Source organism: Octopus sinensis, linkage group LG9 (assembly GCF_006345805.1).
Source record: "Octopus sinensis linkage group LG9, ASM634580v1, whole genome shotgun sequence".
Taxonomy (NCBI): Eukaryota; Metazoa; Mollusca; class Cephalopoda; order Octopoda; family Octopodidae; genus Octopus; species Octopus sinensis.
This window is the reverse complement of record NC_043005.1, coordinates 91,317,969-91,341,151: the sequence shown is the minus strand read 5'-3', so window position 1 is coordinate 91,341,151 and position 23,183 is coordinate 91,317,969. Positions and strand designations below refer to the sequence as shown.

At 34.0% G+C, this 23,183-nt stretch overlaps 1 protein-coding gene across 3 annotated transcripts in view; it reads right to left on the bottom strand.

Annotated features, from left to right (window-relative positions):
* Window positions 1-4,246: 4,246 nt before the first annotated feature.
* The window catches only part of LOC115215554 (mitochondrial glutamate carrier 1-like), a 75,165-nt gene continuing 56,228 nt past the window's right edge, over window positions 4,247-23,183 (bottom strand). For all 3 annotated transcript variants that reach the window (XM_036506106.1, XM_029784752.2, XM_029784751.2), the window contains exons 4-10: window positions 22,871-22,926; window positions 17,418-17,508; window positions 15,737-15,855; window positions 13,969-14,141; window positions 12,355-12,457; window positions 10,817-10,892; window positions 4,247-10,331 (exon numbers count right to left, since the gene is read on the bottom strand). In XM_036506106.1, coding sequence (XP_036361999.1) covers window positions 10,187-10,331; window positions 10,817-10,892; window positions 12,355-12,457; window positions 13,969-14,141; window positions 15,737-15,855; window positions 17,418-17,508; window positions 22,871-22,926 — 763 coding nt within the window. In that variant the 3' untranslated portion in view covers window positions 4,247-10,186. The remainder of the gene's footprint in view (window positions 10,332-10,816; window positions 10,893-12,354; window positions 12,458-13,968; window positions 14,142-15,736; window positions 15,856-17,417; window positions 17,509-22,870; window positions 22,927-23,183) is intronic.

The following is a 23,183-nucleotide window of genomic DNA, read 5'->3' as shown; positions in this document are numbered from 1 at the left end:
TTATACTAGCAGTATCACCCGGCGTTGCTCGGGTTTGTTTTGACCCTTTAGAATTGGAATTTTTGAAAAGTAAAAATTTTGCATTATGTAGCTTGTTATTCTCTTTAAGTGAACATTTTTCTGGTTGAAATACACCGAAAAATGTCAAAAATAGGGATTTTCATAGAAAAAAAGCAACTGTTTGATGTAAATAATTTTTGGTGTCATCATGGTCCGATCTGAATTTTTTCTTCTACAGAAGGAAAAGCAAGCCTTCTTCTATCATACTCTCAATTTTGGTCAACTTGCGCTGCAGGGTCTCGCAGGAAATAGTGTTAGTTGAAGGCTACCAAACCTGCCATACACAGACAACTTCAGCTTTATATATAGAGAGAGATTTAAAAAGTTCGGGTGGCTGTAATTATGTGGGTGAGCTATTTTGCCAAGTAGTGCAGGGGAGATAATTCAAAGAAGTAAACTTTATAAAAAATAGATTGTCTGAAGGCCAGCCACGAGGAGGAACACACGAAAGAAAATTGTAAAAGAAATAGTGAATATTTAGAATTGTGCTTGCAGGAACTTAATAATTTCAGTCATTATTTGATGCACGTGAGTCTTGGAATAAAATAAAAAAGTTCTTCCGAAAGACACAGCTTAAAACATTTCTAAACAATAAGATCCACCCTAACAGAGAATCACACATTGTAAAGTACTTCATTTTATTTTTAATACAGCTAAACTGGAATCTTTCATGACCCAATTGAACTTGGGTAAACTTGTTGAAAATATTTTCTTTAAAGAGGCACAGGCATGGCTGTGTGGTAAGTCTGCTTCCCAACCACCGGCTTTCAGGTTCAGTACTACTGTGTAACACCTTTGGCAAGTAACTTCTACTATTGCTCTGGGATGACCACAGTTCGTTGGTGGATTTGATAGACGAAAACTGGTAACAAAAGGGTTAATCTTTGAAATTCTAATTTCTGATATTAGTAATTGTATCTTTTTGCTTTCTTTGGAAGAGGAGACAATTTTTGTGCAGTGAGGCTTTATTTAATAGGGCTTTTTCCAATAAAATTTTATGTATGGTAGACGGAAACTGAAAGAAGCCCGTCGTATATATGTGTGTATGTGTTTGTGTTTGTCCCCCCAACATCACTTGACAACCGATGCTGGTGTGTTTACATCCCCGTAACTTAGTGGTTCAGCAAAAGAGACTGATAGAATAAGTACTAGGCTTCCAAAGAATAAGTCCTGGTGTCGATTTGCTCGACTGATGGCGGTACTCCAGCATGGCCACAGTCAAACGACTGAAACAAGTAAAAGAGTAAAAAGAGAGTGTACTACTCTTTGATGGTATGTCCTGACATATTTCCACCACCATCTCTCTCCTCATCTGACTTTCTTTTCCAACTGGAGTAGCCATGTATCTCTTCTACAGCATGACACATATCGTTATCCCTCTATTACACTTATAAACCTCTCATCAACTGGCACAAAGCCACCTCCCTCAGTACTCCTCCTTGTCCTTCCAGTCAAAGGATATTTGTCTTGCAATGTACTTGGTGACCCCATTCATGTTATCATGTAAAAAGCACTCAGTTCACCCTGTGAAGCAGTTAGCATTCGGAAGGGCATCTAGTGACAGAAACCATATCAAGACATCGAGCTAGCAGAAACGTTAGCACGCCGGGCGAAATGCTTAGCAGTATCTCGTCTGCCGCTATGTTCTGAGTTCAAATCCCGCCGAGGTTGACTTTGCCTTTCATCCTTTCGGGGTCGATTAAATAAGTACCAGTTATGCACTGGGGTCGATATAATTGACTTAATCCATTTGTCTGTCCTTGTTTGTCCCCTCTGTGTGTAGCCCCTTGTGGGCAGTAAAGAGATAAGAAACCATATCAAAGCTGACAGTTGAGCTTGGTGCTGTCCTCTGGCTTGCCAGCTCCTGTCAAACTGTCCAACCCATGTCAGCTTGGATGATGGACATTAAATGATGATAATGATACATACATGTATTGTGTGTGTATATTGTCCATTTTTTTAACACACTAAAATTGGCAAAATGCAAGAGATTTTCATGAAAAACTGAATAATTCTGATATAGTTGCTGACGAGGAGGGTGGTGTTTGTAAGGAGTAAAGCCTTTTGGACAACTAAGTAGGTAACAGAAATATGAAAGCGCATAATCTCAAATTCAGTATATTTCCAGTGTTATTTATTGACGATGGTATTGAACCAAGGCAGCAAGCTGGCAGAATCGTTAGCACACCAGGCGAAATGCTTAGCGGTATTTTGTCTGCCGTTACGTTCTGAGTTCAAATTCCGCTGAAGTCGACCTTGCCTTTCATCCTTTTGGGGTTGATAAATTAAGTACCAGTTATGCACTGGGGTCGATATAATCGACTTAATCCGTTTGTCTGTCCCCTCTGTGTTTAGCCCCTTGTGGGTAATAAAGAAATAGGTATTGAACCATTTTATTATTGACATAATATTATCCCACAAAATACACAACATTTTGCAACCAGTGGCTCTCTACCAGCATGGTTCACATCATTTAAGCATCAGTTTAATTTGAAAATTTTAAAATGTAATTCCAAGGCATGCATTAAATAAGTGATTTAAATCACTTTTCCCTGCACATGTCTTTCATATATCTCACCAAATGACTAATCTGTAGGGATGTATTCTTTACCATGATATGCTAATCATTATGTGATCAGGCATGTTAGATTTTCAAATTATGTTTTGCATTTCTTGAATTACAGGGGTTGGACAAAATAATGGAAACACCTTAAAATTTCAAACAAATTTATTTTAATATGGGGTAGGATAGCTTTTGGCAGTAATTACAGCTTGAATTCTATGAGGTACAAAGTTTGAGTTGTTTCCAAAGGAATTTTTGTCCATTCTTCAGCTAAAACAGTCTCCAGTTCTTGTAGTGATGATGGTGGAGGATATTGACTCCTTACTTGTTTTTCTAAAATGCACCATAAATGTTCAATAATATTGAGATCTGGGGACTGTGGTAGCCAGATAAGATGTTCAACTTCACTAGAATGTTCCTCGTGCCATTCAGTAACAACTTTAGCTGTGTGAATTGGTGCATTATCATCCTGAAAGATTGCTTTTCCCTCCGGAAACTGTTCTGCAACCATAGGATGAATTTGATCAGATAAAATGCCTAAATAGTCTTGACTATCAATTCTGCCATGAAGGGAAAACACTGGGCCGGCGAATTTCCAAGGTATAGCCCTCCAGGTCATCAGGATGAATTTGATCAGATAAAATGCTTAAATAGTCTTGACTATTAATTCTACCATGAAGGAAAGCCATTGGGCCAGTGGATTATCAAGATATAGCCCCCACCCCCCACCAGATCATCACAGATCTTTCTCTGTGTTTAACAGTTGGAAGAAAGTAGGCTGGGTGAAATGCTTCTTTTGGCTGTCTCCACACGTATATTCAGCTGGTGGTCAGAAATAAGGTAAAGGATGACTTGTCCAAGAAAATAACATTCTTCTACTGATCTAGGGACCAATTCTGTAGGTTTTTATTCCACTCTAAACGTTTTGCAACGTTTGTTTTCGAAAGTAGTGGTTTTCTGATTGCAGCCCTCCTGTGAAATCCAGCTTTGTACAGCTCCTGGCGAACAGATTTTGTGGAAACTGGGTTCTCGAGGTGGTCATTAAGCTCTGCAGTAATTTTGAGAGCTGTACTTTCTAACAATTTGCGTAAGAGTCCGATGGTCCCTATCTGAAAGTTATGGTTTTCTTCTGGAGTTTTACAAAGAATAAGTCCTGGGGTCGATTTGCTTGACTAAAGGCGGTGCTCCAGCATGGCCACAGTCAAATGACTGAAACAAGTAAAAGAGAGTAAAGAGTAAACATGACTTTTCTCAACAAAAGATAGTGATATATAATCTGCTTTCTGCAGTTAATGGTAATGAAGTTTTGAGTGGATATATCTGCTTTCTGTAGTTAAAGGATTGAAAATTCCAATACTCTAGCAATTAGACAAAGCTGTCATTCTACCTAATTTTGTTATACTGAAGAGACTCTATGCTATCAATCCAAATTTCTTACTAGACATCAATGTCGATTTCAGGTTCTCATTACTACACTGTAATACAGGAAGACTTAGCTTTTGTAGCTAAGTCTCTATTTGGTGGTTAAAAACTAGAGTTCAAATTATATAACTGAAATATAAAACATTGAGAAAAAAAAGAAAATAACAAAAAAGAAAATAACAAAAAAGAAAAAGCCCCAGACAATCTTCATGAGTTTATTATAATTTTTTAATACCATATAACTGAAGTTTCATACAGATAAAATTCAATAGAAATTGAATGATTGATAAAAATATGTTCTTCTTCATTTCCGTACACAATATTGTATTAAGCAATTTAAGGACAGATTATATTGATCAAGTCTTGCACAAGAACAGCTTTTTACTGTTTCAATTCTAATAAATGATTGTTGTGGCAACTAAACAATTCATTGCAAATAGATGTACCTGTGACATTCAGCTGTTCTATCCGAACCATAAAAAAAAAAAAAATGCCATAAATAATATACCTGTTCTCAAAAAGGTTAATGAGATACAAGCTAGATTTGTATGCTACTGACCACTGAAACACACTTCTTCAAGCTGTATGTCTGAAGAATTACTCAAGAATAACAAAATATATGACCCATCTAAGAATATATATATATATATATATAAAATTAGTAATCTGTAATAGCTGCCACTGAAAATGGAACCACAACACAACAGATTTGTCCAGTTAGGAAAGAAATCAAAATACAGTGATTCCATTGTTTTCCGTGTTGAGATTCCACAAAACATGCTGCTAAACTAAACCTAGAAAGTTTGTAGTTTAGCCGATTCCATAGAGGGGTCCAAATAAAGGTTAACAAATAAAGGTTAACATATATAGCTAAAATCGGTAAATTAAATATCGAAAAATGTTTTTAAAAAAAGTATTTTGGATGTTGGGTTTCTTGATTTTACAACAGAATATTTTATTTTGCAAAAATAAATTGAATGTACTGTATTAGACAGAAAAAAACAAACAAAAAAATATATAAAAAAACACACACACACACACGCATTTCAATATGTAAGGAAAAAAGAATAAAAAATATATTCAAATTTAATTTACATGAAAATGAAAATCGTTTTAAATATCACAAAAACAAAACGAAAATATTGAAGTTAAATACCATAGCGGTAAAAAAATGTACACTGAATAAATCATAAAAAGTTTAGATAGTCTGCAGGAGTTTTTTTTATAAATAGATATGGCAATGATGTTGGGGGTGTTTTGAGGTATAAGAAAAAGTATATTTTAATAATTTTAACAATTGAAAAAAAAAATTTTTTCAGCAATGTTTAACAAATGAAAGACTTTATATTTTGCCTACTTTTTCTCTCCTTTCATACTCTTTTTCACAATAGACAAACAAATTCTGTATTTCATATCTATTTTCTCATTTCTTGACAAGCTAATACTGTTTTACACCATCCAGACCAGCAATTTTCTTTGCTGTTAAATTAGAAATTTCACTGGGTTATTTATAAAAATACAACTTTAAATTATCACCCTAAAAGTAAAGACATTTGTGATGTGAATTTATTTGATAATTCAATAAAGTAAATAATTCCTATAAAACGATTAAAAAAAAAAAATCAAATGAATACTTTGTAAATACACTTAAAAGTATACCATCATAACAGGGTGAAATGAGTATTGAAGGGACATAATTCACAACTAATATCAAATTAATCAGGATGGATAATTTTTTTTCTCATTTGTTGGAAATATTTAAAAATTGAGCACGAATTATCGACCAGATTGTAATTTCAAATTCCAACAAATATCTCTATAAATAGTTCTAATGCTGATATGGCAAGATTTTAAGAACATATATACTAGAACCAGTGTCAGTTGTCAAAATCTAATATGAAAAGCAGGAAAAGAAAATACAATAAACATATTGAAAAAGAAATTACATTTTTGAAACACATGCATTAAAGTCATAAACGACATAGTATTTTGAACAAATGAAAACTGGAAAAAAATTGTTATATTCTGATCAATCATTTACTATGATTTTCTTATTTTTTGAAAATGAATTATGTACAACAAACATTCTTCCATTCAAAATGTCACTACATACTAGAAATACCTAAACACCATAACAAAATTTAAGGTGAAAACTGGATACTATACAAGCCATGTCATGGTAAAGCATATCAATTTTAAAAAAGTTTGAATGTTTTTCCTTTGAGAAATTAGTTTTAATAACACATTTCTATAATTATAACTGTTTTTTAAAAATCTAACTCAATTTTTTGTAAATATTTATATAATTATTTTTGTAATGTTAATTAATATCTTCCAGTCTTTAACATTTGATAATATTTTGCGAACTCGTTTCAACAGAAACAGAACAAGGACACATGCAAAGTGGATAGTAAAGACAATAGAAAGTAATTGGAAATTGAGCTTCACCAATTCTAGCCAGACTTCACTAAATAAAAAAAAAAAACCTACACGATAAAGAATATTTATAAAATTAGTAATCTGGATTGGCTGTCACTGAAAATCACACAAAATCTATGGTTATAATCAAACATGAAGACATTACAGCTACATTATTAAGTGGAAACTATGAAACATTTCTAATCTATTTCCCAACCACATGCTTTCAGGTTCAACCCCACTATGTGGCACCTTGGGCAAATGTCCCTTCTACTACAGCCCTGAGCTGGTTGTGAGTTTGTGAGTGGATTTGGTTGACAGAAACTGAAAGAAGCCTCATTGCATGTGTGTGTATATATATATATGCACGAGTGGTTGTATCTCCTTATCTTGATATTGTGCACTAGTTTTTAAAATTTTCACCATCATACAAGCAGTGTCGTTTGTTTGCAATCTTCTATGAAATTACATCCAGGTATTGTGCAGTTTTCATTCAAAGGACCAAAGGAAACATCCTTCTTGGAAACAAGTGAGGGGGTTGATGATGAAGTTTTTTAACCCAGAATTTACATGCTATTTTTCATAGCTTTATTTGCTTTGAGATTCCACTGTTCCAGTATGTGTGTGTGTGTGTGTACATATCTATGTATATGTGAATATAAATGTATATGACTGATTCATCAATTTTGATATGGTGATGACGAGTGTCCAATTATCTAATCGATTGAAAGATGTACTTATGGAATTAGAAATAGTGTGCAAAGTAGATGAGCATTCCAAAGACAGGTATTCCCATAATCTAATCCTCAAGTAGAATCGATTTGACACATTGATAAAGCTGGACCTTTGAATTACAAATCCAGTTTAACTGACCAACTTCTACAGTTTCCATCTACCTAGTTTCACACAAATGTTTCAATCAACCCTAGGTTATGGTGAAGACACTTAACTAAGATGCAATGTTGTACGATCAAATCCAGAACTACATAATTGTGAAACGATCTTCTAAACTATTTGTTTATATCTGTGTGCATATGTATCTACATACATACAGGTATGCATGCACACATACATATTTCTAGTTATTCAGTTATTTACTTCTATACACTTCTTTATATTGTTGACGTCATAAGAATTTTATAAACTTTCAACAAAATGTGAAATAATTCTCTTTTGGAACAGTATATCTCAGAGCATATACATAAAGCTATAAATAACAGAAATATATTATTCCAAAAAAGAATTGTTTGTTTATATATTTTTGCTTTCCATACTTTGCCTAATTTTGCTTAGAAACCTTTTCTGTTTCTTACATTAGAAACAAAAATGAATTTGTCAATGAGACATTTTGCATTTCAAAATCTAAAGATGTGTCTGCTGTTAGAACAAACAAGTTTCAATTTCAAATTCTGTTATCAACTTCTATATTTGTAATAAGAAAATTAGAAACTGTTATATTAGTTGCTTAATCCAAGAAACGATTTCTGACATTTTAACCCAGGTTGATATGATAAACAATCTCCGAATTTTTATATCAAGAAAACTTTCCAAGAATTACATTCCCAAAACTTCCCCGCTTCATAATCTCCAAAACTTACCCTTTTCATCTATGGATTTCTTCTTTCAAATTTATCCCAATCCTCTGAAAATACTTGCATTTTCAAAATTTATCAAGAAGGAAAAATAAGTTTTTTTTTTATTGACTGATGCATCAGTAACCTCTCCTTGAAGAAGTGTCTTTCTAACAAAGGAGGAAATATATATAATATATTTCCAACCACTGCTTTATTTCACAGGAAGAATATCATCCTTTACATACTTATTAAAAAAAAGGAGGACTGCTTCTTCCCAGAAAAAGAGCGGTGCCTCACCGTTAAGAGCCAATTACAAATCTCATCAAAACTGTTTATATCTATGTTTATTTTTAGGAACTGTTAATTTCTGGATGCAGCTTCATTGGTTTGCAGAGAAAAATGTTATCTGTGTTAAATTATCTTTGGTTAATTTCTTATCACAGCTTCAATGGTTTGTAAGTAAACAAGAATCATGTAAATAAATTCTAGGCAAAATACTCTCAATCAAGATTTTTCTAATTTACAAAGATATTTTCATGAGAGTAAAAGAAAAGTAAATTATTATTATCATTATTATTATTATTATGGTGGTAGGCAGGCAGAATAGTATGCAGGACAAAATGCTTAGTGGTATTTCATTCAGCTTTACCATCCAAGTTCAAATTCTGCTGAGGTCAGCTTTGCCTTTCAGGATCAATTAAATAAGTATCAGTTGAATACTGGGGTTGAGGTATTTGACTGGCCCCTTCTTACAATATGTCAGTGAAAATCTAAGATTATATAATATTGGCTTCAAGTTTTAGCACAGGGTGCTAATTTGGGGGTGGGGGAGAAAATAAGTCGATTACATTGACCCCAGTGCTCAACTGGTACTTATTTTTTGACGCTGAAAGGATGAAAGGTGAAGTCAACCTCAGCAGAATTGGAACTCAGAACATAAAATGTTTGTCACTAAGCATTTTGCCTGGCATGCTAACGATTCAGCCAGCTTGTCACCTTAGTTTTATATATAATATTAATGACTACATTTATCTATCTTTTGTTAACTTCTCAACACAACTTCAATGATTTGTAATCAAGAATCTCTTAAATGAAAAAAAAAATTTTTTTCATATTTGGTGAAGATTAAAAAAAGAGAAACACAAAAGTTAAAGTGCAGAGACAAAGTTTGGCAGCTTTAACTTTTATATTTCCCACTCATTACATTGACTTTACATCTAGAAATCTATGATGGAACAAAAAGCAAGTTCAATTCACCCTTTTTACTATATAAGGAAGTTTTTTTTCAAAGCAATTTACTTTAAATGTAGATTACTTTTTTACAAAATTATATACATCAGTTTTCGTGATTAACTTACAAAGCAGAGCTTTATAAGAAAATAAAAAAATTATATTTAGGTAAAATAAATTATCATTGTATTAAATACTTTTCAATATTACTATAAACATCAGTTTGGGATTTCAGTGAAAATCTAAGTCATAAGTAATTTAATTTTGTTAAACCTTAATAATATAACATTTTTTATTGCCTACAACTGGTTTATAATCCCATTCTTTAAAAGCTCAATGAAAATATAAGAGACATTTTACTTATTACTTTTTCCCCATTTAATTATTTTTTATGAACTTAACTTGTGAAAAATTAAAGAATTTTTTTTCCAAACAATTTCATTAATTAATTATTTTGATTTTAAACAAAAATATTAAATTTAAAATCATTTGATAAATATGCAAGAATATACAAAGGAGAACCCCTCTGGCATTCATATAACAATGACTGAGGTTAATAGAGAAAAAAAATAACGAAAAGATTTCAAGGTGGAAGTCAATTAGTATCATTACAGTAATGACAAATATCTACCCCACCAAATAAAAAGTGTTATAGAAATTAATTCCAGTGAATAAAAGCTTATTATGTTTAAAATAAAATACAAAGGAGTTCCTGAGACTTTTAAATTAATGTTATTTACATATCAAGTTAATGAAAAAAATTTTTAATTGTTATTGTTGACAGTTTGCTAAAATGTTCTATGTTAATTGTGAATGCCTTGATGATATTACTAATATATCAGTTACAATAAATGTTTATTTATGATCACACTGATAGCATACCATGATATGTATTGTTATCCAGCTTAGAAAAAAAATATTAAGGTTTCTTTAATCCAAGTAAAAGTTCTGCCACTCCTAGATAATACACCGTTTGTGCTATACCAAACAAAGGAGCAATAACAAGAATTCGGCACATGGCTCCTTTCAGAAAAGCTTTTGGACCTTCGTGCTTCATGATTTTCCTGAAACAGAAATATCAATATATTTAGTAGATATTTTTAAACAATAGAAGGCACTTTTATGTATTATATAATGCAAACATATCGTCTAAATATTCAAACATCATCACTATCTTTCCAAATCCAATTGCATTTTGACATGGAATTTTTGGTCTCTCAAAGTCATCTTGGTACAATCTACTTTTTCTGGCTGCAAATTTTGATCTGAAAAATTTGACCTGTATGTCAGAAGAATACAGTTTTGTTGGTGCAGATATTACCATTAAAGGCAGCACCATTCCAGCTAAAAAGTGAACCAGGAAGTAGCAAACAATCTCTTTGTTAATCAGAGCATACAGAATACAACAGCAGAATTTAGTGCCTTGCTGAGAGGCACAGTACAATGGGTAGTGTAAAGTTTGAAATTATGACTGTCGTTAGTAATCCAGCAGATTAATTTTCATCACTGCTATTTTGATTCTTAGAATAAAAAGTTACAATTTCCTTACCCAAAACAATCAATGATTCCTGAATATTCTTTTTCACCTTCTGCTTTCTTTAATGTCTGTAACCGAGTTTTCACCACTAGAAAAATGAAAATAAACTTTTCTGTATATGTCCTATTATCATAAAAGTTTAACTTAGATTCACTCTAACTGAATTTTACATAAAAGTTTAATAGTTCAAATTATTTGAAAGTAGCAGGGTTGCCTGATACTAACTGGCACACTGTCCATGCTCAATGAATAAATTAATCAGGCCTTGACTTCGTTTCCTTTTTAGCTTCTAATAATGTTAACCCTGTAAATCAGTAAAGTTTACTTTCAACTTATTTTTAATGAGAGAGAGAGAGAGAGAGAGAGAGGAGAGAGAGAGAGAGAGAGAGAGAAAGGAAAGTATTTCAAAACTAGCATGTTTGTATTGTTGCAGGAATCCCTTTTAATGAATATACATCCTCTACATTGATCAGCCTTTACTGGGAGCCCAATAAAGTGTATATACTTCATGGTCACCAATAAAAGAATGTATATATTTGAAGTCAGGCGCAAGGCTTAAGAAAACAAACTGAATGGGCATGGAAGGAAGGAGACTGGCAAGTGTAGCAAAACTGGCAAGTTACCAAAAGTAGAGAATATTATAATAACATACAAAGCTTAAACTAGGGATTGAAAATATCAAATGTTTTGATTTTTTTAGTTGTCTTTGCTGCAAGGACTAAAAAGGGAAAATTTGAATCAAATTTTCAATTAGTAAGCATCTATACAATGCTAAAGCGGTGAATTGGCAGAGTTATCAGAGCATAGATTTGAATGCCTCATGGTATTTACTCTGACTTCAAATCTAGCCATGGTAAACATTGTCTTTTATCTTTTGAGGAGAAGATGGAGTCAATAAAAAAATACCACTCTAGTTGGGAAGATGGATATGTGAGAATGTTAGAGAATTGGACATGATGCTACACAGTATCTACTCTGTTTATTTTTTGCATTCTAACAGAAATGCTGTACTGACACTCTGGTGTTGGCCGAAGCTGGAACCTTTCCTGTGAATTAATATATCAGACTGAAAAGGGAGACTACTCTTTGGATAAATCTAGATGAAAAGGGGAGAGTACCCTTTGGGTAAATATGGGGGGGAAACATGGCAGCCTTCCTCAAGAAATCTTGCTCAGATTTATTACATAATATAAATCTGATGCATGGTTAATCTTGACCAACAGAGGTCAAGAATACAATGCTGTCTGTCCATGGGGTGGAATATGGATTAAATTCTCAGTTAGCATATGGGTTTTCACTGAAACGTTAATTAAGAATTTTACCGGTGTGTTACATTATAAGGCACAAAAAGAAAATGTCTCTCCCCAGATAACAGAATATGCTTCAACACACGAACTCATATAAAGAATCTTGCAAACCAAATCCCAAAACGAAATATTAAATAAGAAGCACAACTTGTATAAATCAAACACCTAAACACGGTTCGGTGCTGGTAGCATTTAATTAGCTTGGAATAAAAACGAAAAATAAACTTTGAAAGGAATACATACCATCAAAAGGGTTGACACTAAACGATGCTATACAGCCTGCTGCACATCCAGAGAAAAAGGAATGGTAAAAAACAGCTTGATCACTGCCTTCTCGTCTTTTACCCTACAAAAGAGGAAAAAAATATTGCAGAGAATTGTATATAGGAATGGTATGTCTGAAAGTGAGTACTGTTGGTTATAGAGTTGAATTAATGGTTAATAGGGCATAAAATGAAGCATAAACCACATTACAGCACCGATAAAGGTATCTTAATCCAAATTAGTAACATATATAAGAAAATAGGTACAAGTCTCACTTGGTAACAAGTAACACATTAGTAAAGTTATGAGTTCAAATCCACTCAATTTATGTCATCAGGAAAAAATATATAAAAATTATGTTTGAGGTATCCCGATGACCAAATGGGTAAGTTTGAGTAGTTTTTCATTCTTTGCATTATGTTAATATCAGTGTGCTATATCTAAATAGTCTTTACATTATCTAGGAGAAGATCAGGTAAGAACACAGAAGGAAGACTTTGTAGTGGTAGAAGGTTGAACTAGTTGGACGTTGTCAAGAGGTTTGGTTGTTAAATAGTACTAGTAGAGGTGGTCTGCCAGGTGAAAACAGATTTCTGCTCGACTGGTTAAGCAACTGTTTTAAAGTTAAAAATCTCACTCCATCTTAAACACACAAATATGAAATATGATGACCGATGTCTACTTTCCAGTGAGATTTACTGAGATAAGAATAAAAATCATCATCATGATCATCATCGTTTAACGTCCGTTTTCCATGCTAGCATGGGTTGGACGGTTTGACCGGGGTCTGGGAAGCCAGGAGGCTGCACCAGGCTCCAGTCTGATCTGGCAGTGTTTCTACAGCTGGATGCCCTTCCTAACGCCAACCATTCCGTGAGTGTAGTGGGTGTTTTCTACGTGCCACCGGCACAGGGGTCAGAGGAGGCTGGCAAACGGCCACGATCGGTTGGTGCTTTTACATGTCACCGACATGGACGCCAGTCAGACGGCGCTGGCAACTGCCACGTTCGGATGGTGCTTTTAACATGTCACCGGCACAGGTATCTTAACTACAATTTCCATTTGATTTTCATTTTGATGTTGGTGTTAACGAAAATGTATTTTCTTAAAGATTATAACCAGTGGTGAACTACCAAAATCTTAACAACTAGTTCACTTAGCTGCCAAAACTTCTACAACCAGTTTACTTAGCTACACAAATGTTAGTCATAGGTTTTATAAGAAAAGAATTTAGTAATACAATATAGCTTTATTGGTCTATCTCTTCATTAATGCAATATTAAATAAATGAAAGATACAATGTTAGATCAGTGTTAGGGAAAATCAGTCCAAATAAAGTTAAGAGATTATTAAAGTTTATTTGTCACAAGGATTGTAGAATATAACATTTTGTTGTTGTTTTTTTTTTTGGTCCTTCAATTAAAAGTGAGAAAATTAGAGTTAAAACTGAGTGTGAGGGATCGATTTGGTGGAGGGAGGAGATCAACTAGTAAGAATCATGGTATGAAATGGTGGGAGTCAAGGATACAAAGCAAACAAATATTATGCCCTTGATATAAAGGAAAAATGGTGTACAAATATCTATAATCTTACCAATGCATTGAGATGAGCAAATAATGGGAAGTAAATTGCAGAGAAAGTGACATCCCTTAACATTGTGGCTCCACAACCTTTATAAAGCCCAGTGATTCCTTTTTCTCGTAGAAGATTTAAAGCTATCTTTGTAGCAGATAAACGTACCACAGTGCCATTACTGGTAGCAGAGCCTATGAAACAAGGAATGAAAAAGATATTAGGGTTTCATTTTTGTTACAATAAAATAATTTCAATAATAAATTCACAACTTTTAAAAACCATTTTAAAACGATGCTTTTAGCTCATAATAGAGTAGTTTGAGTTTGGCTGTCCATGAATAGGAGAGCAAGGACCTTAAATAAGAACTGGTTCAGGGTGTGATGATTGTTTCAATTCCTACCAACTTGGAAAATGGACATAAAATGATGATGATGAAGTTGTTGAAGAACTAGAGATAAGAAATTACAAATGCGGAAGCAAAGCCTAAAATCAAGATATCTTTAAGTGAACAGTTACTAAGAAAGAAGCTTCTACTGGGAAGTGGTTATGTCCAATATGTAGAAAGGAGTAGATATGAATGCCATGCTGTGTACCCATTGTAAATGAAGAGCTGCACAAGAGATGCAGTGAAATTACTAGAAAGCTGACAGAAAACGACTTCATAGGTAGCAAATCTATTGAAGTATTTAGCAGAAAGAGTATCCGTGAAATAAGTTCTTTCAACTTCTTGGAGAGTTTCCTAGAAGAAATTGACAACTTTTTTTTTTTATCTATATAACCAAATTAGCAGCGGAGGAGTGTGTTTGAAAGAATAGTAATCAGAATAAGAGTGGCATGAATAAAGTTCACTGAGTTATGACCTCTGCCAGCAACAAAGGAATTGTTCAAGTTAAGTGCAGATTGTATGGTGTGCTTAAGTACAGACTGAAATGTTGTATGGTAGCAAAACTTGGGTGTTGACTTCAAAGGATGTAAGTTGGAAAGAAATAAAGCAAATATACTTTGGTGCATGTAAAGCTATGCAACATTAATAATGGATCAGAAATGAGTTTAGAGTAGAAGAATCAGGTGTAGCGCATAAACGAGACAACTGGACAGGTAGAGACATGTACTGCTCTGTATGAAGGAAGGTGCCAAGTTATCCGAATGGAAGGGATCAGCAAAAGGGGAAAATCAAGAAGAACAAGGGAAGAAGTGGTGAAGGCTGATTGAAGAAGGATGAAGCTTACAAAACAAATGATAAATCACTGCAATAAATGGTGAGATATAGTGCTGTGGAATACTCATCCAACTCAGCAAACATGGAAAAGGAGACATAAAACAAAGACGATGATTATGATACATATTTCTTTACTACCCACAAGGGGCTAAACGGAGAGGGGACAAACAAGGACAGACAAAGGGATTAAGTCGATTACATCGACCCCAGTGCATAACTGGTACTTATTTAATCGACCCCAAAAGGATGAAAGGCAAAGTCGACCTCGGCGGAATTTGAACTCAGAACGTAACAGCAGACGAAATACGGCTATGCATTTCGCCCGACGTGCTAACATCTCTGCCAGCTGCTGATTATGATACCAAAAGACAAAGGAGCTTTAAACAGTTTTGATTCCAATATTTTCTTTATGTTGTTTTTTCTGCTATGGATTTCAAATAAAGGTAAAAACACTTTCTTGTTGATCAATCATCTCTTCTTCTTCTTGAGACTTCATATCAATATAAAAGAAAAACAGAAAAAAGTGAGATTGGACAGTGTCAGTCATTTAAATAAACTTATACATACCACTTCTTCCAGCATCTTGAAGCTGGATCTTAAGCAGTTCCATAGGTGTAGTGACAATAATTTGACACATTCCAGCACCCCCACCAGCCAATAATTCTCTGTGAAAAGGCAGTCTGGCACTGGAAAGTTTACAAAATATTATCAAAATTATTTCAAAGAACTAAATATAGGGAATATTTTAAATGCTAACCACAGATTCTGTAAAAAAAGATTCTGACTTTCCCATAGGTTGGGAGGGGAATTCAGAATCCTTTTTTTCCACAGAACTTGTAGGCACCATATATATAGGTGCATGTGTAAATCTAGGTATGGGAGAATATCAATGCTTTTGTTGTTGTGAACAGATGTTATCATGTTCACACTTGTGAACTTGAGCCAACTTACAGCCAACATATGCACAAGGAAACATTTATATAGCCTTCTATGTCTAAATTACAATCTAGCAATTTTGTTAACTTTAAATCCTTATTCTGAAGAGACTAGTCAGTTACATTGTTCCTAATCGAAAACAAATAAAGTTTTCAGTTTGGCAGAGAATTCTCGTGTTTCATAAAGGAGATAAGAAAAAAAAATGTGTCAACTTTGAGTTAAAGATATAGCTTGAAAAATTTGGAATTAATTTTTGAACCTTGCTATAATTGAGTTTCTCAGTTTATCTCATATAATGAAATACCATTGCTTATTTTAACTGATACATACTCTGCAAATAAACAAAACAAAACAAAAGCCTTCTACAGGTGACCCCCCCCCACCAAAAAAACTCCAGAGCTCATAAAAATTTTATTAAATCCTACAAAGGGCCAGCAAATTTGGACTTAATCTTCGGTCTGTCTAGATCATTCTCTTTGCATAAAAGTCATGTTCTTTTCAAAATATGCTCCAAATGGCATACACCATGCAAAATTACTCAAACACATTCCTCTTTGTGGGGATTTCCCTGATTTCTGCTGTGATTGGTGCCTTCAGTTCACCAATCGCTTGAGGGTTGTTCTGGTAAACATTATCCCTAAGATAACTCACAGATAAAAATGTGGGTGGTTCAAATCTAGTGAATGCGATGCCACTCAATGTCACACTTTCTGCTGATCAGTCTCTCCTGAAATCGCTCTCTCAGCCCGATTAGGGAGTCATTTGATGCGGGAGTGGGGGTGGCCCTGTCTTTCTGGAACCACTGTTCATCTCGATCTATCCCTCTGTATCATTTTATTCAAACAGTTTTATTCAAAGATTTGTGGGTTCTGTTTTTTGGGGGTCACCCTGTAAATGTTACAATGTTAAAAGAATGCAAGAAAGCTCCCTAAGAAATTCACATTTGGTTTTTGTATGATGATATTTGATTTTACATTGATAGACAAGATGTTGTTGAGCCTTTCCTATCAATCAAATCAGACACCACTTATATTATCAAAAAATGTTTGTTAAAAATGAGTGAGACAATGAACAAACAGGTGGTGAAATGTTGGAGGAGACTTGATAATTTTAGTGCAAATGGTGTTATTTAGTTATGGTTAACAGATTGTACTTCTGATCTGAGTGGGTGCATGAGAGAGAATGGTGAGAGTGAGAAAGATAAATGAAAGAGACAGTGTGAATGAAAAATTGAGAGACAGAGATAGGAAAGAGTGAGAGAAGGAGTGTGCTAACACAGAAAAGAGAAAAGTGATACCTTTCACAGACTTACCTGTCAGTTTTGAGGTTATGTCTGAAGAAATCATTACCAACAAGTTTAATGGCTTTCTCTGGTGTAATTAAAAGCAAATTAACCCCAGAACCTGTACACCAAAAAAAGTAGAGCTATTATATTGAAAATTAAATAGTCTTAATAGAAGAAAAAAAAACTCATTATTGTTTAGTCATATGAATAAATTTTTGCTGCTCACACAAGTTAAATGAATTATTCACATTGAAATTGAATAAAATTCTTTGAGAACATGTATGTTTTATTTTCATTTAAAGTAGTAAGCTGACAAAATCATTAGTATGCCAGACAAAATGCTTATTTGCATTTTGTTTGTAGGTTCTGAGTTCAAATTAGATCAAAGTCAACTTTGCCTTTCATCCTTTCAGGACGATTGGAATAAGTACCAGATGAGCACAGGGGTGATGGAATCGACCCACCCCTTCCTCAAAATTTCGGGCCTTGTGTCTATAGTAGAAAAAATAGATTTCTAATATTTAGACACAGGCGTGACTGTGTGGTTAAGAAACCTGCTTTGCAACCCTGTGGTCTTGGGTTCTGTCACACAGCATGACACATTGCGAGTGAATTTGGAAGACAGAAACATTGTCAGAAGCTAAGAGATGTCGAACCCATGCCAACAGGGAAAATGGATGTTAAAGGAGGATATTGATGATGATGATGATATGTGACTATTTTTTTGCTTATCTTCCATTTGCTTCAGCCAATGGACTGCAGCCATGCAGAGGGTATCGCTTTGAAGAGTTTCAAATGAACTAATCAGCTCCAATACTTTTTTCTAAAACCTGTTACTTATTCTATCAGTCTCTTTTGTTGAACTGCTAAATTTATAGGAGGTAAACAAACCAACACTGGCAGTCAAATAGTAGAGGAGAAACAAACAGAGATGCAAACATACACACATTTTATATATATATAAATATATAATAAATATTTGAGGGAATAATAATCCTAACTTACAGGGAAAAAATCAATTTAGAAATACTAAATCAAATTTCACACAATATATATATATATAAAGATTAGAAAAAACCCCACTTTTTATCAATTCAAAATGAACAATTAAATTACACCATCTAGAAAATTACATATAATAGAAATATTAAAATTAAAATAACAATAATATACCAATGATTAAGTAAATTGCAAAAAAATAATAAAAACGTATATAATTGGTATTTTTTTGCAATTTACTTAATCATCAGTATATTATTGTTATTTTAATTTTAATATTTCTATTATATGTAATTTTCTAGATGGTGTAATTTAATTGTTCATTTTGAATTGATAAAAGGTGTTTTTTTTCTAATTTTTATATATATATATATAGATCGAAAAAGCACCAACTGATCGTGGCCACTGCCAGCCGACCCCGGCATCTGTGCCGGTGGCACGTAAAAAGCACCCACTACACTCACGGAGTGGTTGCCGTTAGGAAGGGCATCCAGCTGTAGAAACACTGCCAGATCAGAATGGAGCCTGGTGCAGCCTTCTGGCTTCCCAGACCCTGGTCGAACCATCCAACCCATGCTAGCATGGAAAACGGACGTTAAACGATGATGATGATGATGATATATATATTATTCAAAGAAATTCCAACTCTGTCTGTTTTTTTATGTTTTATTTATATTCTTTATAATATTAATGTAGAATATAGAATATATAGTATAAATAATATATATATAGTAAAATGAAATGAAGTATTGATTGTCTTATTGAATAGATGAAATATTGAATATAAAATATTAAGGGACTGGTATACTTTCTTGCATTATAGCAGTCTTCAAGGTCCCAGCTTGTGACAGGAGTGTTTCAACTTATATATATATATATATCTCCGTTTAACTTGTTTTGGGCAAATGCCTCAGAACGCGCTCTTAGCAGCTTCTATGTTCTTGTTGTTAGCCAGCAAAAAAGCATTAATGTAACAGCCTGAGGAAGAATACACATGTAACGGAAGCAAAATAAAGATTCATAGATATGAATAATCTTTAATAATATGAAAATGTCCTTACAAATGAACATATCGGATGTTGGAACATATGTCGTGTTACATTAATAAGTCTAAAAATTTCCATCTACAACTCACATATATATATATATACATACACACACACACACACACACATAGAAATAATTGAGATTTAGTTGAATTAGGTACTTAAGTTGAAGTACCAAGTCAGTGCGGTACTATCTGTACAGCTCAAAGTAAGGTGAATAAAATCAAAATAAACAACAGGATATCAAGAAGTGATGCAGTACGACCATTTCAAGCAGCTCCATTTAATTGAACAATGCAATCATTACATCAATTTAAATGCAGGGCTATCCTCAGCTGCATAAATAGCTCCCTAGTAGCCTTTTAAGGCCAGGGTTTCTCCTTCTATCAGTCGAGCCAACACTATCCACCTGTGCATCGAGAATAGTGTTAAAGTTTCTCAGTACAAGTAGAATTTTTGATGTCACTAACAAATTCTCCAGGTCCCGGTAAAAACCAGCTCTTTTGGTGCGTAGACAGCTACCAGCCTGAAGGACTGTTTACTAACGTGTGTCACATCCAAAACAACCAGCCTACCTTCTGGGTCCAGAAATACTGTACTTACCTGCACGTCCAAGTTTTTCGTGAATAAGACCACTACGCCCCCGCCTCCCTGCCAAGTAGGAGAAATAAATTTCTTGTAGCCATTTAGAAGAGGCGAGAATGCTTGTGGCCCATTCAGCTTGAATGCAGTTACAACACAAATATCTATATCTAGTGACATAAGGTTGTCCAGGAGACAAGTTTGTTTCCATTTCAATCCCAGGCCACGTGCATTCACACACCCTAGCTTAATCTCCATAATTAAATAAGCTTACTTACATTTTAAGTTTGAGGAGGGGCTGCAAGAATTCAGCTTCCTCCCCATCTTTTTTTCATTTGTGGTATAGCCGCTGGACTGACCATAAAGGTTCTACCAGCCATCTCTTGGCTTATGTCTTTTAAGTCATTCGGATACCTTCCTTTGAGTTCATTAAATAACCCCACCTCCATCCTTGCAACTCGGATGTGAGGTGGCATGTCCTTTGTAGCTTTATACTCCTGAGCTTTGTAATGAGCTCTGATCACTGTTGATAGAACATCATTTTTTTCATTAAAAGATACAATTTTTTTCTTGCATCTTGGGGTGGGGTTTAGTAATGGGTTTTAACAAGGGGATGGTGTAGGGAGTTTTTCGTGTGTATCTGTAGTTTGCTTATTTATTTCCTTTGTATGGGGAGGGGCGTCTGGGGCTTGTGCCTTTTTCCTCTTGTGGGATGTAACTACAGTAAAATCCATTTCTTCCTCTGTGTATGGATTTGTATTTTGTATTCTTTCTTGTACTCCCCCTTGTGTCTCTTCTTGAGTTCTTTCTCGTGTTCTTCTTTGTGTTCCTTCTTACGCTCTTTCTTGTGTCTCTTCTTGTATTTTCTGTGTCCTTTTTTGCCTTTTCAGTTCCTGTTTCTCTTTTCCTCCTGTCTTTGGCAGTTCTTTTTGGGGAGGGGCTTCACTCTTTTTGTCTTTAGGCTTGCATTCAGAGTGGATGTGGCCCTTTACGCCCCACTACTGCAAATCTCACACTCAGCCCCTCACCTATAAATACCCTATCGAGCAGCCCTTCAAGTACTTCAGGGGTGGCTTGAACCACAATCTCAAGGGTTTGTTCCTTCCAATTCTTGGCCTTTTTCTTCTTCATCTGTAAAATCTCCATTTTCTCCTCCTTATCATAAGTTATGGCTGCTGCTATCCAAAATATGTTGTATCCTGCTGGCATTTCTTCCACAGTAACTTTTGCTGTTTTTTTACCCAAATACGTTGGTAGTAAAATAATTTCCTTATTTTTTTAGTGTTCTTGTTGATAACTCTTTCACCGTGTTTTCACTAGTGAACTGTGCTTCTACCATGGCATTTCTTCTACCACGTCCAACGTACACAATTTTATTCCAAATAGGTGCCAGACACCTTTCAATTATTTCACTTTTACATGATACAATTCTTTTTCTTTTAGCTTGTATGTTTTGTAAATCCTCATTCTCGATGCTATGATGTGCAATTTCCTGTGTAGAGGGTAACTTCGTATCATTTCCATTCTTTTTAACTAGATTTCTGTACTTAAACAATTCAGCCATCGTCACCTCTAGTTCCACCATATTCCCACCTATGATGGCTGAAAAACTGGGTTTTCCCTAAATGCTTGTTTCATATTATCTACTTCTCTGTTTTGTACCTTTGGCATTTTTGGGAAATCCTCCCTAGACATTACGTTGAATTCCGTAATGCAATTTTTACAGAAAAATGAATTTCTTCAAAAGGAATTGAAAAAATATTTTTGCCAAAAAATAATTTTTGCCAAAATTAATGACAAAAATATTTTTTACCTTGCAAAGGGTAAAAAATTAAAGAGTTCAAATTACAAAAAGTCCAACAGCAGTTGTTTTCAACAACAAAAATTTTACAATTTTCTGCCCCGCAGTGCAAAAATTACAGTTTACCAGTGAACAGCAGCTCAAATTTTAACAGGTATAACAAATCATGCTAGAGCAAAGAAACATAAGAATAACACAATTAGAACTTACAAATGAACAGCAGCCAACACCGAGATGTAGGTAGGAGAGGGAACTCTGAACAAACTAAATAAATCTATAACTTTATATATAATTCAGTCAACATGTTCACTGATTTGCGCTAGTAGATTGCCTGACCAAATTAATTAACGGAGCATAGGTGCAAAGCAGTGTTTAGGTATGAGCAGAATTTAGGTTAGTTGAACTGTGTTTGTCACATATTTCAACTGCTATTATATTCTTTTAAATAAGAAAAGCATTCCATATATTCACTTGGAAATACAAGTATATTTCAAATTTAATTATTTATTTAGTTAATTATTTAATTAAATTATTATCTCCCTCACTAGAATTAATTTATTATCTCTCTCATGAGATTGCTTGTACATACCCCTATAATCACTAGCACCAATAGTAATAACAACCACCCCTTAACTTTTACCTAACTAATAAACTATTAAACAATAATATCTAATTCTATTATAATCTTATTACACAGAAGTCTTAAAATAATATCTTAATAATTAATTCTACCTTTTAACATATTGTACACACAATGAATTTTTTCTACCAATATCTTACCTTACACAATTGCTAACTTTATATCAGTTATCCAATATTACAGAATTCAATAGCTACACTTGGAAATATTTGCATCTGTCATTTAGGTGACTAAGTCAGGAGCGGGGGAGGGTGCATTGAAAGTGTAGCTGCTAGAATAAGAATAGCCTGGGCAAAGTTCAGAGAGCTCTTACCTCTGCTGGTGACAAAGGGCCTCTGTAACAATTCAAGAGAATATTCAAAATACAAAGAATAATTAAAAAATTTTTCCTACTTGGTGCAAACTAGCTTACCTCGATACATTCCAAAGAAGCCTTCATTACGAAATGTTTTCACGCCGCAGTCAAATCTGATAAGAGAGAAGTAAACAAATTAGGATTTCTTCAAAGTCAAAGTTAATAAAAGTAGATATGTCTGTTCAGTCTGCTGGAAGTAAGATACAATGGAATTGGTTAAAGTAATTGATTAATCAACTAAAATATTACAAGAAGTGAGGAGGAATGGCAGTACATATGACATTCCCTGTGTTCACTGAGGTTGGTGGGAGGAAATTATCCTTAGGCCAGAGACATGATGTGTATATTTGTAACTGAATGGATCTTTCTA